The sequence below is a fragment of the Spinacia oleracea genome, chromosome 6 (genome assembly GCF_020520425.1).
Source record: "Spinacia oleracea cultivar Varoflay chromosome 6, BTI_SOV_V1, whole genome shotgun sequence".
NCBI classification, from domain to species: domain Eukaryota; kingdom Viridiplantae; phylum Streptophyta; class Magnoliopsida; order Caryophyllales; family Amaranthaceae; genus Spinacia; species Spinacia oleracea.
Genome location: NC_079492.1, coordinates 93,918,229 through 93,933,764, shown reverse-complemented (window position 1 = coordinate 93,933,764; position 15,536 = coordinate 93,918,229). Strand labels below are relative to the sequence as shown.

General features: G+C 36.9%; 2 protein-coding genes across 4 annotated transcripts; one reads left to right on the top strand and one right to left on the bottom strand.

Annotated features, from left to right (window-relative positions):
• The first annotated feature begins 2,210 nt into the window (after positions 1–2,210).
• LOC110778857 (uncharacterized) lies at positions 2,211–10,798 on the top strand. The gene is made up of 9 exons (XM_021983399.2): positions 2,211–2,528; positions 2,646–2,692; positions 5,284–6,507; positions 7,462–7,550; positions 8,322–8,424; positions 8,499–8,603; positions 9,324–9,423; positions 9,848–10,024; positions 10,349–10,798. Exons 1-9 carry the CDS (start codon positions 2,327–2,329, stop codon positions 10,501–10,503), a joined length of 2,202 nt encoding a protein of 733 aa, XP_021839091.1. The 5' UTR covers positions 2,211–2,326; the 3' UTR covers positions 10,504–10,798.
• On the bottom strand, positions 10,799–14,941 carry LOC110778858 (uncharacterized). Of its 3 annotated transcripts, none has more exons than XM_056833717.1 (3): positions 14,678–14,941; positions 11,649–13,784; positions 10,799–11,050 (listed from the first exon to the last, which is right to left on the bottom strand). In XM_056833717.1, the coding sequence occupies exon 2, from the start codon at positions 13,761–13,763 to the stop codon at positions 11,694–11,696; it is 2,070 nt and encodes a 689-aa protein (XP_056689695.1). In that variant the 5' UTR covers positions 13,764–13,784; positions 14,678–14,941; the 3' UTR covers positions 10,799–11,050; positions 11,649–11,693. The 3 variants fall into 3 exon arrangements, with proteins under 3 accessions (XP_056689695.1, XP_056689694.1, XP_021839092.2); XM_056833716.1 differs by having other exon boundaries at positions 11,038–11,479; positions 14,678–14,940; XM_021983400.2 differs by having other exon boundaries at positions 11,038–13,784; positions 14,678–14,940.
• Between the last annotated feature and the right edge of the window lie 595 nt (positions 14,942–15,536).

Here is a 15,536-nt window from a genome sequence, read left to right as displayed (position 1 = left end):
CATTTTGTATAGAGGAATCCTCATCTCCTCTTGGGTTTTCTTAGGAGGTCAGCAAGGCAATGGTATAGAAATTGCCAATTTTATTAAATCTAGACAGTAAAAAGTTTCCGAACCAGGACACAAACAGGTAGACAATGAAACAATGTGCCTGGAATAAAGATCTAAAACATCACTCGTTTAACACATGCGCTGATAACTGCGTACACCCAAGCCCCCTTGTAACCCAACCTTCAACAATGGCGCCAAGAACAATCAAAACCATGTTCCCACCACAAACACCGTCGTTGCAACACCGGAAAACCACCGTGGGGGGACCCACCATTTCCTCTCTCTTCCATACTTTTTAACCGGGATCTCAAGGCAAAGGCAGAATCCGTGAAGCAGAGCAGAGGCGATATGCTTTTGTTTTTTTAAACCGAGCCCCAAGGTTTTTGCGGCGGCGACCATGGCCAAGCTACACAAGTTCTGCGGCAGGGCCATGGTCACCGCCGCAAAAATCATGCATCAGTTCCATGGTCGAGGCCGCAAATGTTGTGCGACAGTTCCACGGCTGAAGCCGTAAATGTTGTACGACAATGCTTGTTTCAATTCTTTTTTAAATTTCGTTTTTTATTTCTTGATTTTCTTTTATTATTCTGAAAATATGTAATTTTTTTTATAATTTAATTATTTAATTGAAATGTTTATTTGTAATATTTTTTAGTTTAACTATTGATTAATATTAATAATATTCAGTTATTGTTGTAAAGTATAATTAATTTTCGGACATGTTATATATCGTTGTTGTTATTATTATTATTATTATTATTATTATTATTATTATTATTATTATTATTATTATTATCATCGTTATTATTATTATTATTATTATTGTTGTTGTTGTTGTTGTTGTTGTTGTTGTTGTTGTTGTTGTTGTTGTTGTTGTTGTTGTTGTTATAAGAGAAGAACCGTCCTTTTACGTAAAATACGCGGGCTTCGTATAACGAACACCATCGTAAAGGGTAATGACGTTAAAAGTATATGATCATCCACAATACAATACTAACAATACATTTATAACAACCTCAAGTATATACAAGTTATATATAAAAATGTTTTTAATACATGTGTTTGGAACATGAGAGGATAACACCAACAATAAATTGCTAAACCTTGGTCAGGTGACTCTTGTCTAATCTTTAAGGTGAAAATTATAAAAAGAGTACAGGAAATTGAGCTTTTCCGAGTTAATCTCCGAGATCAGCGCATGAGTAAATCAAGTGACATTTAACGTAAATAAAAGGAATATCATTTTCCTCCTCCTTCCCCTTCGCAACCTCCGTCATCTCTCTTAGGTAATCACGACCATCTTCTCTCCTCCCCATCGCAACCTCCATCGTCGTCCCCAAGCTTCCGACCATCATCCTCCTCCTCCCCTGCTCATCCACGAGTACTCCCTTGATTTATGGTGGTGCGGCGACTTTGTAGGTCTCTTTGCCGCCACGTACCTCCACTCCTCCGACATCTCCTTCCTACTTCTTGAAGCTTCGGACGACGTTGGCGGTCGTGTCCGTACAGATGTGGTCGACGACTTCCTCCTCGATAGAGGCTTCCAGATCTTCATCACCGCCTACCTCGAAGCATAGAAGCTTCTCGATTTCGTCTTCACCTCCCCCTTTGCCTCCCTCAATGTCGACTTTTGAATTATATACAGTCATTGTACAAAAAATACAGTCCCTTAAGTTTAATTGATAGTCATGTTATACAACTAGAATCTTATAATACATAGTCACTTTTAAATTAAATTACTTCGCCATTTTTTTCAAAAATGCCCCTTAATTTACTTGTTCTTGAATTTTATACTTCCTCCATTCCGGAAATATCGCACCATGGTTGACTTTTACTCTTTTAACCATTACTTTGACTCTTAATATCTCAAATCGTGTTCAAGTAAAAATTATAAAAAATTAATATTTAGAAAATATATATCGATACGAATCTAACATTATCCCACATGACTAAAATTTTAATATGTACGAATTATAAAAAAATGATTAAAATCATAGTGTGAATAGTGTAAAAAACAAATGGTGCGATGTTTCCTGAACAGAGGAAGTATATTTTTGTTTGACAAAATTCTAAAATGACGCCCATTATTTTCCGAAAGCGTAGATTCGATGATATGATACGTCAGATGCTCTAAATATCCAACACAACGAATAATAATAAAACCAGTCTTATACTAAATTCGTAAAATTCCAGAATCAAAACTTACGATTCAAGAGTTTCGCGAACTCAAAGAACCCTCACCCAAAACAAAATCCCCAAATTCTCTCTCCAAAATTTCATGTCCATCTTGCCCTCACACACCCATCAAGGATCAGCATCATCGTCTTCGTCTTCCTCAACTCAATACCCTAATTTTAATCATGGCTTCTCAGTCTCCATTGATCAACAAGTTTCTCTATCCTCTCCGCCGACTCCACCTCTCGGTTCGCTTCGGATCTCCGACCCTCAATCTTCAGCTTCCCCTCCCAATTCTGTTTCAGGTGATTTTTAGGGTTCTTCATGCCATTTTTTGGAATTAATTGAATTCAACTGTTGTTTCAGCTGAACTAATTAGGTTTTTTTATTTGATTTTTGTTTTTGTCTTTTGTAATTGTTAGGCTCAATGGCTGAAGCAGCAGAAAATTTTAGTGGATCTTCCAAAAAGGTACATTTTGGATGTTCCAGTTTTGTATTCTCTTTTGTAGAATGATGCATGCGTGTGGAATGAACTGTTTGATATCTGAGTCTATTTCAAATTCTTCTTGCTTGTGCTATATGATCATTAATATGAGCAATTGGAAATGTTCATTAATACGTGGCTTAATGGTACATCCATTGTCATGGGGGATAACAAATACTCTGATTTCTTATGCTTGACGTAGTTAAAAGGAAAATGCTGATATTCGCAATTGCCAATGAGTTATATTGTCTTCAATTGAAGGAATATTGCTCGCAAATGCAGTTGTCCATATTCCACAGTGTATAATTAATTAAGCTATGCAAAGTCGAACACCTATTCATGTTCATTATAGTTTAGAAGTATGATGTTAGAGGGGGCTTGTTATTTTTGGTGTTCTACTTGCTCTTGTTCATGTAAGTTGGCCTTGCTCAAGTTCATATTCTGATATTTCAGTAGTAGGAACACTGACTAGAGGGGGATGAATTGTTTAGAGGAACTTGGGTAAGTTTCTTGTGGATTTTAAACGTTAAAGAAACAGTGATCAATAAACACGAAGAATGTGAAATTGATGAAACTTCTTGACACTAATCAAGAAGGAAAAACCTCGAACACTTTTATACGGAGTATATTGCAATTCCTCGAATACAATACACTCAATAACTCGAGTTCCTCTCCCATTTGAATACTCTGCTGCTCTTTTCACATTCTCTCACAGACTTAACTCTAAGTCACTCAAGGATCACTCAACACTTAAACCCCAAAATTACAACTCGATTTATAAAAGTCTAGTATTTTAACAAAGCTTTTGTGTAATAAGGAACTTGAGGAACACGCTCTTTTGTAAACTGACTTTTAGAAAAACTCTTTAGCTCTTAGGAATAATATGCGTCGTCAGTTGTGATTTGAGAAATGAAATTGCTTGTCCTTTTATAGAGGAGTTTCATTAGGGTTAATTCTCATGTTTCCTCAACTCCCACTAACCGTTCCTGCTTCCGGTAACTTCAGCATGTTCTGGGAGAAACAAGGGTGACTAAATAAAACCACTTATGCACGTTTAGTTTTGAGAAGGGAGTAGTTTTAGGAACAAGAAAAATCTTTTACTTGGTAAACAAAGATTTGTAAAAACAGAATCCAAAGTTAAATTTATTAAATTGTTTTTATTTATATTTTCAAAGTTTTTCTAATAAAAAATTATTTTATTTACTGTTAATATTTTCGCAAAAACTATTAAACTACAAGTTGTTCCTTTTGTTCCACATTACTCATAAACAATACTTCCTCCGTTTCGGAAATATCGCACCATGGTTGATTTTTACTCCTCTAACCACTACTTATCTCAAATAGTGTGCAAATAAAAATTATAAAAAATTAATATTAGAAAATATATATCAATACGGATTTAACATGACCCCACACGATTAAAATTTCCTTACGTACGAATCACAAAAAATAGCCAAAGTCGTGGTGTGAATAGTGAATAAAACAAATGGTGCGATATTTCCTGAACGGAGGAAGTATTAAATATTACATAAAATCTAAACATAGACTTGTATGTTGTAACTTTCATGTTTGCACCTCTTGGAAGCTTCACTTGAATACTTCATGTATTGTTCCCTATGAAACACGGGTACGCCTCTAAGGGGCCGTTTCCCGTACCGGGTACGGGTACGGTACGGGTATGGGACGGATTCGCCTGGGATTCGTACCCGGAACGAATCCAAAGGGCCGGGTACGTGGGTTATTTTTGGGGACGGCTTAGGTGAAGTCGGGAACGGACTGGGTACGTTTTTAAGGAGGAAGGCACGTACCCATAGGTTTAATTGTATATCGCGGTTGAAAATAAAGAAGATGAAGAGGAAGCAAGATCCAGAAAACGAAGAGGAAGGAAGACGAAGGAAGCAAGATCCAGAAGACGAAGAGGAAGGAGATTGCAGAAATCCACAAGACGAAGAGGAAGACGAAGGAGACTTAAAATTGAATATATAATCTGTTATAATATACTCCGTAAATGGTTCTGGGCTTGTGGCGATATATACGGAGTAATCTGGGTAATATGGATTTATTAATTATTGTTGTGGCCCACGTGGTGGGTGAAGAGTTTGTAGACTCATTAATTGAATAGATGACAGTTGTAACATTGTAATCCACATTTTTTTCCCTCTAACAGAGTTACAATGGGATAGTTTTGTAAAAAAATTAATGGTTTTGACTTTTCAAACTTCATCTAAAAGAACTATATGCGGACAATTCCACATTTAAAAATGATAACTTGTTACATAGAGCTCTCTTTGTATTTGGGGTAGGGGGTTCGCGGGGGTTAGTTGTAATTAACTATTTTAATGCTTAAACAATATCATCCTGCACTTTTATTTACAAAATCGTATGGGGGGTCAATTGATAGGAAACTGGATGACTGGAAAGAGTAAGCTGCTGTTTTCAAGTAGGTTGGAGGTGGTAAATAAAAGTGATTTATCATATGTGGAGCAAGTTCTTTGTCAGTCTTGAGGTATTGTACTTGTATGCATATGCATATATCTTGTACATTTATTTGATAAGGTATCTCTTCTCTTATTCAGGTGATTGGATATGGGAGTTCAAATGGTAAGAAGACATTGCCTAATCACAGCGTCAACAGTAGAGTTCAATCTCATTCTGTTGCCAAAGGAGGAGTTGGGTCTCCCCAATTCAGTGGGGAAGTTCATGGTTCTCCACCAAATGGTAGAGCAAGTGGTTCTGCGCGGAGAAGGTATCAAACAGTAAGCGGCAATCACTTACTGAATTTTCAATATAATCCAATCTCTCGTTCTCAACCAAGGGGCCCTCCACTGAAAAAGCCTCAGAAGACTAAGCCTTACAACAAGGACCTTTTCCTTCAGGCTAACTACAAATTCATTGTATTGGATTCTGGGAGCTATACTATTGAATCTATGGATCCTGATAAAACGTTACAGTGGGAGGATATAATATGTTTGAGATACTCGACTCCACACCCTATTCAATGTCCAATTTGTTTGGACACCCCTCTCTGTCCACAGATCACGTCTTGTGGACATATATTCTGTTTCCCGTGTATTTTGCAGTACTTGCTTATGGGTGAGGAGAATCATAAAGCAGAAAGCTGGAGAAAGTGCCCGCTCTGTTTTATGATGATATCCTCAAGGGATTTGTATACTGTCCATATTGAAAATGTTAGGGGGCAAAATATTGGTGATGTGCTGGAATTTATGCTATTAGCTAGGAAAAAGGACTCTTTTTCTCTACATGAGAAGCTCGAGGGAGGGACAAGTACTAAGTCCTGCGACTCCTTTTCAAAGTTCATACTTACATTGGATGTGGATCTCTCTGTTAGAGAAGCGATATCAGCATTGGATAATTGGATAGCACGAGCTGATTCTGGGCTTGTTGATGACTTGGAGAAGGTTCCATATGTTTGTGCTGCTATGGAACAGTTGAAGCAAAGAAAAAAATATTGGAATGCTCGTCGAAATGTTGGAGGTCACAAATCGTCTGAAAACATTGACCATGGAACTGTTAATCATGAGTATATTAATTGCATAGATAATGAACTTGAACATGGATCTTTGTCTCCTGCCATTCATGACACAAACAAGAGGACGGACAATCTAACGGAAAATGTAGTCCATGGCGGTGTTTGTTTAGTTCAGTCTCCTGACACTGATGAATCACTGGAAGGACCAGATGTGTCTGTGTCCTCCTCATATGAGGAAAGCAAGACCTTACTGACTTCAGTTGATTCCTCTGGAGATACCAAGGAGAGGGAAGCCTACAATTTTTACCAGGTATGCGAGCCTAATCCCTTAGTTACTCACCTTTATGTTTTTACCGGAGTTAATTTATGGTATAGTAGTACTATTAGCCTGTTGCTGCTTCAATCATTATAGACTTTGTTTGATCAAAATCATCATTTAAGTTAATGAGTGTCCACACAATCATGCACATATATATTGTTTCAATCCCGATTACCATGGAGAAATCTAATTCGTACGGCCTCTGTTCTTACTTGGATGCTACACTTCCCATATTTGGAATTTTGGAACTTTGGAAATTGTTTCAACATTACTGTGTTTGGTAACATTTATGTAGAAAAATACTGTTGCCCTTCCAAATTAACACCCAAGTTCTAAGTTTTTAACACACCCCAATTGCTCCCATTTAATTTAATAAATTGTCATTAAACTTATACGCTCTCCTTCTCAATAGATGCATCATTTTGACAGAACACGTTTGTCAATGGACAACTTTGTCCGGCATTAATATACATCGAGTATAAAAAGTCAAAATGATGTATCTATTGAGAAATGGTGGAAGGGTGATTACTTCCCTCAATTTACCCCGGTCTAATAATCTTTGCACCACTTATACTATACACCCCCCCTTCCCTGTTCACCTTGATCACCCGGCCACCACCTCCATGTTAATCCTCTCCAAACATCACAATTGTTGTCCTCTCTCACCTCTCTCCAGTTTCCAGTACCAGACCTCCACCAGCCTTAATTTTCTGCCCTCCTTTTCCTTCGATCATATGGAAAAATTTGGAACAAAGACGCTGTGCCTCTCCTCCGTGCCGCTTCTAAATAAATATGAGAGGAAGTATATGAAAACTTCTAGATGGGTCATAATTGATATTTGGACATTTGCTTTAAAAAAATATAAGCTAAAAAACTGATCTTGATTCTTTCCAGTTATATCTCAAATTTTAATGTGGTAAAATGTGCCTTTTATGTTATTTTCAGGCAATCGATGGTCAGCCTATCATCCTTCATCCACTTAACATGAAGTGTCTTTTGCATCATTATGGTAGCTATGATCTGCTTCCTGCAAGGTATGTCATTTGTAATCTGCTTCTTTGTTGACCACACAAGAAAAAGGATGTTCACTATTTTCTACGGCTTGTCTTTTGTTTCCTATGAGATTGTCATTAAAGTGTTACTTAGGTAATATACTATCATGTCTATTAGTAGTGCTTTCCTATGATGGATATTTCTGTGCCATTACTAGTGCATTATGGTGGCTCTGGAGGGCATGAGCTGACTTGGCCAACATTTTTGCTTCTGCGGATTCCACATCCCTGAATTAAGAACCCAGCATGTTTGATTAAAAAATTCAAGGGGGCGGCTGGCTGGTTAGTGCTATCATAGATAGACTGCATAACTTGAAAGTTGAGAATGAATGCCACCTGTTAATTTTATTTAGTGTTAATTTAGGGTAGCGTGACTTCCTTTAGGGACAACCTGGAATAGAAATTGTATGATAATTTCCCGGACTCACTTAGGACGGCTCACGGGAAGATTTTTCTAGTTTTAAAATTAGTTAGCTTTGATAGTGATACGTGTAGAATTGAGTTATGGGTCATCTTCCGGGACATTATGTATTTGACCTAGAATTCTTTCATTGGTGGATAAGATTGAAGCCTTTAAACCTTAATGCTTCGAGGAATTGAATTTGGTGTACCTTCTATGCGGATTTCCTTAGCATAATCATTCTTGGCTAAATATGTTCAGTTTAGTTGATATTGCTCTTTGTCTGATTCATTATTGTACTTTTTATCCACTTTACATTGCACCACATTCTGATTAAGCTGCATGAATTTTAGAGTGAGTGGCAAAATATTGCAATTGGAGTCTGTGACGCAGTCTGAGGCCATAAGGAGGCGCTACCGTTACCTGAGCCATTTTCCTTTGACAACCACATTTCAGGTAATACTAATATGCTGTACTTGGGTTTTTAATGGGTACGCTTCTTGTCCTAATTTAGGTATCAAGTGTAACAGCTATGCGAAATTGACTTAAAAGAGATCGTGCCTGCTGAAGCCTTGGCTCCTTTCAGGGATGAATTAAAGAAACGTGAAAAGCAGAGAATTCAGTTTGCCAAAAAGGTACTGATAGCTGTGTTATTTATCTTATTTTTCTTGCCTTTTGCTGCCTGAGAATGATACATCCATTGATGATTTAAGTTTGGGCCTGAGCTTATAAAGAAATGTGGTGCTTGGATTACATATTTTGATAAGTACCACTGTTTTATCATGAGATTTCCCAACTCTTGCAAAACGTTTATGAGAATTGCAGTGTTCAAAAGCACCTCCTTTTAAAGCCAGTTTCTTTCTGCGAAAAGAAGTTAGTGATGAACTCTATAAAATATCAAGGGGAAAATCCATGATGTTCATGAATCCTAGTTGCTGAATGGTGGTGGACTTATTTTATCACTACGTTGGTCAATGCAGAACAGCTTCTGATCTTATAACCCTTCGATGTGCTTATCTTCCATTTCTTATTCCTCATTGCTGTAAGCTGTGTTTGGTGGGTGGTGGATTTTTTTTCTTCTGCTTCAAACATCCATTTAACGATCAAAACCTCTTCACAAAATTTAATTGCATCATATCTTGTTTCTTGTTGGTTTTGCCGAGCAATATTTGCCCTTTTCTGAGCATAGATAACGTGTTTGAGTATCTGTAAGTAAGCTGTATTTCGGGCTGTAACATCCTCAGTGTGAATCAATGTGTGTTCCTCTATGAACTTTGAGTTATCATCAAACTGAATAGTTGATAGACTTAACATATTTCTAAATTTGTCTGCTGTTTGCAATGTTGCACATGCAGGAACATGAGGAAAAAATCAAGGCTGAAGCTGTTGCTGCATATTCCCTACCTGTTCCATACAACAATATGGAAAGCACTTTCTCGATGGATGACTTTGAAGGTAATAGTATATCTGAGGTTTTTTCGTCCTCGCACACGTTTGATAATCTATTTAGAATCTGATGTCTTAATTTTAAGTATTGGCCCAGACTTGCATCTCTATTATTGCATATCCTATTATTTTGAATCTCTAAACGCTCCGCTGCCTTTATGTCCACGACACTATATTATTGGTAGTGGTGTGACTGATTGACTGGTATCAACTATTGTACTTTTTTTCGTCAGAAACATCTTAGTTTTCATGACTTGCTTCTTTCCTCTATTGTTCCCCAATGTTCCGTTCTATGCAACTTTATATGTTACAGGTTCTCTTTACATATTTTCTTTGTTAAAATCTTCACGTCAATTTAATAAGCTGGAAGGGATCAACTCTTGATGGTCTCAAGACTACTGAATACTGATAGAATTATTTGTTTATTATTTAGTTCTTGGAAGTCCTATAACAACAGTGGCATCAAGCCCTTCAGTCCAAGGACGTCTACTATTCTCAAATGTTGCGAGGATGGGTTTTGCAGCAGCATGTGATTCCCCTTCATTGAATATTCAGGAAACTGCTACTGTGGCTGATATCGGAAGAACAAGTTCTTCCAATGGGCCTAATGGTACGCTATTACAAACTACAGCCATACTTCATATTAGATATGCATGTATTGTTGGAAACCATCACAATGGATCTTGTTATGAAGCACTGCCATTATGCTAATGCCATTACACTTAGCCCTGCTACTCTTAGGGATGGGAGAAAGCCGTATTAGTCCTATTAGATAAATAGAATTTTTGAGTTTGTTGTCTGGTAGATCACGTGGTGAAGTTATTTGGAACTTGAACTCTTGGGTTTATTAAACCGTCTTTTATCCACTGCAATAAATGAATATGAAGTATTAACAGAGCTTTGTATCTGATTTTACGATTTGGTACTTGTGTAGGATCAACAAATCAAGGTGTACGGTCTGTACACTCGTTTGCAAATGTAACTTCCCGAGGGACACCATCAGAGACACGCAAGACCAATGAAGCTGGGAAGAAGGGAAAGAAACCAAGTCGTGTACTCCTGTCTACTGCTGGTGGTCGTCGCTACTAGGAATTTGCATTTTCCTCGTCTGCTTGTTATTCTGTGTGTGTTATGGATGACTAAGCTCTAGTTTAGTGATGGGTATAAGTAGAGGCAATAAAATATTGGTTAGGGTTCGTATGCATAAATGCCTGCTTTATAGATAGTGTATGATATGTACTTATTATCAATGAGTGTATAAGGTGATAAATTTAGACATTGTAATATACTGCAAGACTTGTGAGTTGTGATTATCTGTTCCTATGATATTTGTCAGCATGACATGGATCTCCGTTTTCCACAGAAATGATTTTTTTGATGTAAATTGAACTCCTCGAATGTGACTTATTCTCCATGAAGTTAACTTATCAAAACATTTTCTGGAAAAAAGTTAAAATAACGTGAGAGAAACGGAGCCTTACAACTTATCGAAAATATTACAACGTTTCTAAGCTTGAAAAAGAGAAAGTTTTCTGTTTTCCTGTCTTAAAACTTCATGAAGAACTCCATCCTATCTATTCAGTCAAAATTCCGAAGAAAGACTATTGGCGGAAGGTGGAGACATATTGGCGACCCCCTTCAAAAAAAAAGGAAGTGCGTTTAGATTCAGATAAAAAAAAAGGTGTTCTAAACCTTTCACAAGTGCTGCGTACAAGTTCCTGCCAGAATGAACATGTTAACAACCTAAAGATCGAAGTTGAGCTAAGCCACCCCGATCCATCAGATCAGAATGATGAGGGGGAGCCTGGTATAAATTCCTAAGAAACTCTTCCTCATTGTTGGGGATTTAACAAAACCGGGTTGGCTCAAGCTCGGATCTAAGTATTGCAAGAAGCCTCAAGCTCGGATCTAAGTATTGCAAGTTAAGTGATGTCAAACACAAACTCCTCTCCCCTTATCATCACCCCTTATGTAGGCCTGCCACTCAATTTTGTTAAGCTTATTCATTTCTTGCAAAAAGTTGAACTCTGCTGCAGTGATAAAAACGGATCCACGCTGGGGAAATCTGCAACAATTTACATCATTTTCCAGCAGCAATAATTACTAAAGAAATTACCTTAACAATTGGTGTGTATTCCTTTTCTGTCAGGCTTCTGGGACGAAGTTATGAGTGAAGGGAAACCATCTTAAATGACGTACAATAAACAAAAACACAACATCAAGTCATAACTCACCATAACCTTTTGAACAACTACTGCAAGTCATGACTTGTTCACTTTTTAGGCAGCGTTTGAAACAAGTGGAGGCAGAGCATCAGGCTCTAGGTGCCAAGAACATTCAGGTATTCCATGGGCTTCGATTCCTGGGACAACAAATGCCTCTATTCGGTGGGAAAAACTAAGCATTTCTGATCTTGGAACTACTCGGTTTAACGCAAACCCATCACAAAGCTGCTTCTGGAAAAATGTTTTATACCCCGGAACTTCTTCTAAGCTAGCAGTGTGCAGGCCTGAAGACTCCGCGAAATCTGAAGTTATTTCAACTATTCGACAATGATACTCACCAAAGTCTCTTTGCCTCCATTTTCTATTCCAGTTTCTGTACATTGCCCATATCTCACCTCTCTTTGGATAAATTCTGTAAAACATATTCTTGGCAGTTCGGTCACAATCTACCAAATGAGAGAACTTACTAAATGGTATGATACCAATTCTAGAACCTATTTTAAATATTCCACAACCAACAGGTAACTTCTCTTCAATCCAAGAAATCTCTTCATTATCCATAGGATTGGGATGAGGCTCCAAAAATGTCACTTCAATAGCTCCAGTTTCATAAACTTTATTTACTAGTGCATACTGCCTAGGCATTTGGTCAGAGTCATCATAAACAGCCCATACTTGACTCTCAGCAAAATCATTGGCTATCCATTCCAGCTTTAGTGACGAATCCACTATTGATACAGGCCTCTGAGAGGTTGACGAGTTGATATCACCAAAAACTCCAATCAATTTCCCACCTTCTAAATCACGTGTTTGAAGTTGATGAGAAAATCGATACAAGAACTCTCTAGGGATTTTGAAATAACGCTCTTGACCAACTTCATTCTCTCTCTTGTAAATGTTGTGTAACCCATCAACCTTGACTAACGGGACAACAAGCATCCCCTCCTGCTCAGAGTAACCTTCAAGGATCCTTACTATCTGTAGTCTACATCCTTTTTTAGATTCAGGATTATGCAACCAATCAAATGGTCTCCAATCTTTATAAACAGCCCAAACTTCATCTTCTTGTGGAATAATCTCAAATTCATCATAAGTTGGGCTTGCTGTACACGAAACCACATGGGAGAAAACAGATTCAACTAAACATATTTCATCTTCATACAAATTGAATAATCCACAAACTACAGGCAGGTTGACCTCACACCATTTTCGTTCATTTTCATTTTGTGGTACAGGTCGCAACCAAGTAACATTGATCTGGAAAGGTGATTCTGAAATGCTATTAATGCGAGCATATCTTCTAGGAAACTTTTCATTATCATAAGCAGCCCAAATTTGGCCAGCTTCGAAAGATACTGCCTTCATTGTTCCATCAAAGTTGATGCTGTTATGTTCATCACTCAAATGGCTTGTTGTGGCTCTTACATTTGAAAGATTAAAATTTGCCACATTGTTATCAGTAGTCTGAGTAACCTCTAACTTGAAAGAGGAAGAAACAAAATTCAATTCTGTAGAGGTGATTCCCTTGTTCCGTTGATTATCATCATCTGAATCATCAATTATGATAGGTGTAAAACTTGTTTCATCGACACCTACAAGACCTTCTGCAGCATTTGCGTCCTTAGAGGCAGAACTTTCGCAGACAAGTGAAGAATCATGTTCTTGACTCAAACTCATATCACCAAGAGAACTCACAGTGGAAATAAATGATTCACAAGCATCTCTACTTGTCAGCCTCTTTGAATTAAAGATCCAGGTTTTACAAGGGTTTGAAAGAACAATATAAGCATCATGAACTAATTTCAAAGCAGTGATAGACCCGGGAAACTCATCCTTAATCCCTTCCAAAAGGGAAACAAGTTTATTGTATTTCAACCTTATTTGAGTATTATTAGTTTGTGGACTAAGCTGAAGAACCCAATACCAATCAGTTTCACCATCTAAACTTAATTCTGAAGTACATAATATGTCACATACAGTTATCATCTGACCAACAATTTTCAAACCTGGAAACTGATAATGGGCTTCAAGAAGCTTCGCTCTTGCACCTGCATAGTCCTTGTTAGCAGCCATCTTCTTTGCAGCTTCAATTTTTTCAAGAGCACTACACTTTTCTCCATCCATTTTTGAAAGATCTTCTACAACCTGCAAAGTCGAATAGAAAAATCTTACCAAACATATGGACATTTCACGAATCAAAACCAACGTTAGAATCTAAATGTTAAACCTCTCCTAGAAAATACTCACACTGTACTACAAATGCGTAAAAGCAGTGTTACTAAGTTGCAAATGATCAACAAATTTTCACAAAAATGAGAACACTCATGCTAAGAAGATATGGTAGCTAAGCTGTGTTTAATCATTTTCCAAACAAAACATATTAAGTTGGGAGTAATATGCAGTAATACAGGCTGGTACAGATTTCAATTCCTTCATCATGCAAACAGTGGCAACTTGTATATCAGGAGATAACAACATTTTGAACAGATCCAATAATACTTGTTTATTTCCTAAAATCAACATTAATAAATCTTTTTTCGCCACGAATAACCAAAGGAAAACACTTGACTACTTGAGTCTACTTCCTAAATCAATCATTAATATCAGGAAAACACTTGACCACTTGAGCCTACTTCCTAGTGGTGGTCATCTGATTTTATGGGTCTAAGAAAGATTAAACCATAGGGTTCTTTTTCTTTACTTCTATATGTATAAAATGTATTGGTTAATGTTTTTATTCATTAGGAAAATATCATACTCACTATAAGTATATAAACATAAATCAATAAGCTAACAATGAACTCCAGACATTGAAATCAAGATATTTTAATTCCAAGGAAGAATTGCAGAAATGTAAGTATCACTTTTTACAAAGCAAAATGGAATTAAATATTATTCAGAATTTTCAAAAGAAATTCAGAAAAAAAGAGAAAAGAACCCATGAATTACTCACTCAAACTTCCAAGATAGGAGGGGTGATTATAAGAAGCAACAAACATTGATTCAACATAAAATTACAGCCATGGACAGATACTTACCGTACAATTTCAAATTACAATGGGTACAATGACAGAGACAGAGTTGTAGTAGCTGAAAAGAACCACGCTTTTTTTGCTCTCTGTAGAACAACTGTTGAACAAAAGTAACAGTACTAATTCATTCTCAGTGAAAGACTTTTTCAGTCCCCACAAACTCTAGAATTTTTCAGTTGTTTTCTTCCAATACCATTTTCCCCAATTGAAATATTATCTCTATTTTTTATGAAAAAGTTTTTGACTTTTGACAATGGTCAGCAATTTTGGTATATGGACTAGTACTTTAGTCCTTTATTATTTGCCCCAATTTTTGTTTATGTTTCTTTGAGATTGCTCAATATCTTAAATGGTAAAAAAATTCACTTATTTTCTCTATATCTCTTTTGACAATGGTCAGCTGTTTTCTTCCAAAAAATTCCTTATGGAACCAATTCATTAAACCATGTGCAAATTTTATACCCAATTCTTAATAAAATGGATTTTACCATGAGAAAAACAAAAAGGGACGAAGAGAGTAGTCTAATACGGGTGACCGTCAATCTCTCGTGTGTTACTCTTTAAGCTTGCTTATTCCGGTAATAAAATATTTGATTCTGACTGTCCGACGTCGTTCTAAAAACCTTTACCTTTATAAAAGAAAATTACCCCCATGTCCCTCCTATGAGTCCCAACTTTCCACCCACCCTTTACCTATTTCCTTCTAATTTCATTCTCCCTTCATCCTGTGGGCGCACTACACCTTTTTTGTTTTTTACAAAATCGAAAATTAATTAAGGAAAAATTGACAAAGGCGGTCCGTACTATGACAATTTATCTTTAAAAGGTCACAAGTATGGGTTATTACTGGCAGGTCCCAACTAAG

Coding starts and splice junctions, on each gene's coding strand:
- LOC110778857 (XM_021983399.2), top strand. CDS start 2,327: ATGTCCATCTTGCCCTCACACACCCATCAAGGATCAGCATCATCGTCT. Junction 6,508..7,461: donor AAGCCTACAATTTTTACCAG/GTATGCGAGCCT, acceptor TGTTATTTTCAG/GCAATCGATGGTCAGCCTAT. Junction 9,424..9,847: donor CTCGATGGATGACTTTGAAG/GTAATAGTATAT, acceptor TTTATTATTTAG/TTCTTGGAAGTCCTATAACA.
- LOC110778858 (XM_056833717.1), bottom strand. CDS start 13,763: ATGGATGGAGAAAAGTGTAGTGCTCTTGAAAAAATTGAAGCTGCAAAG.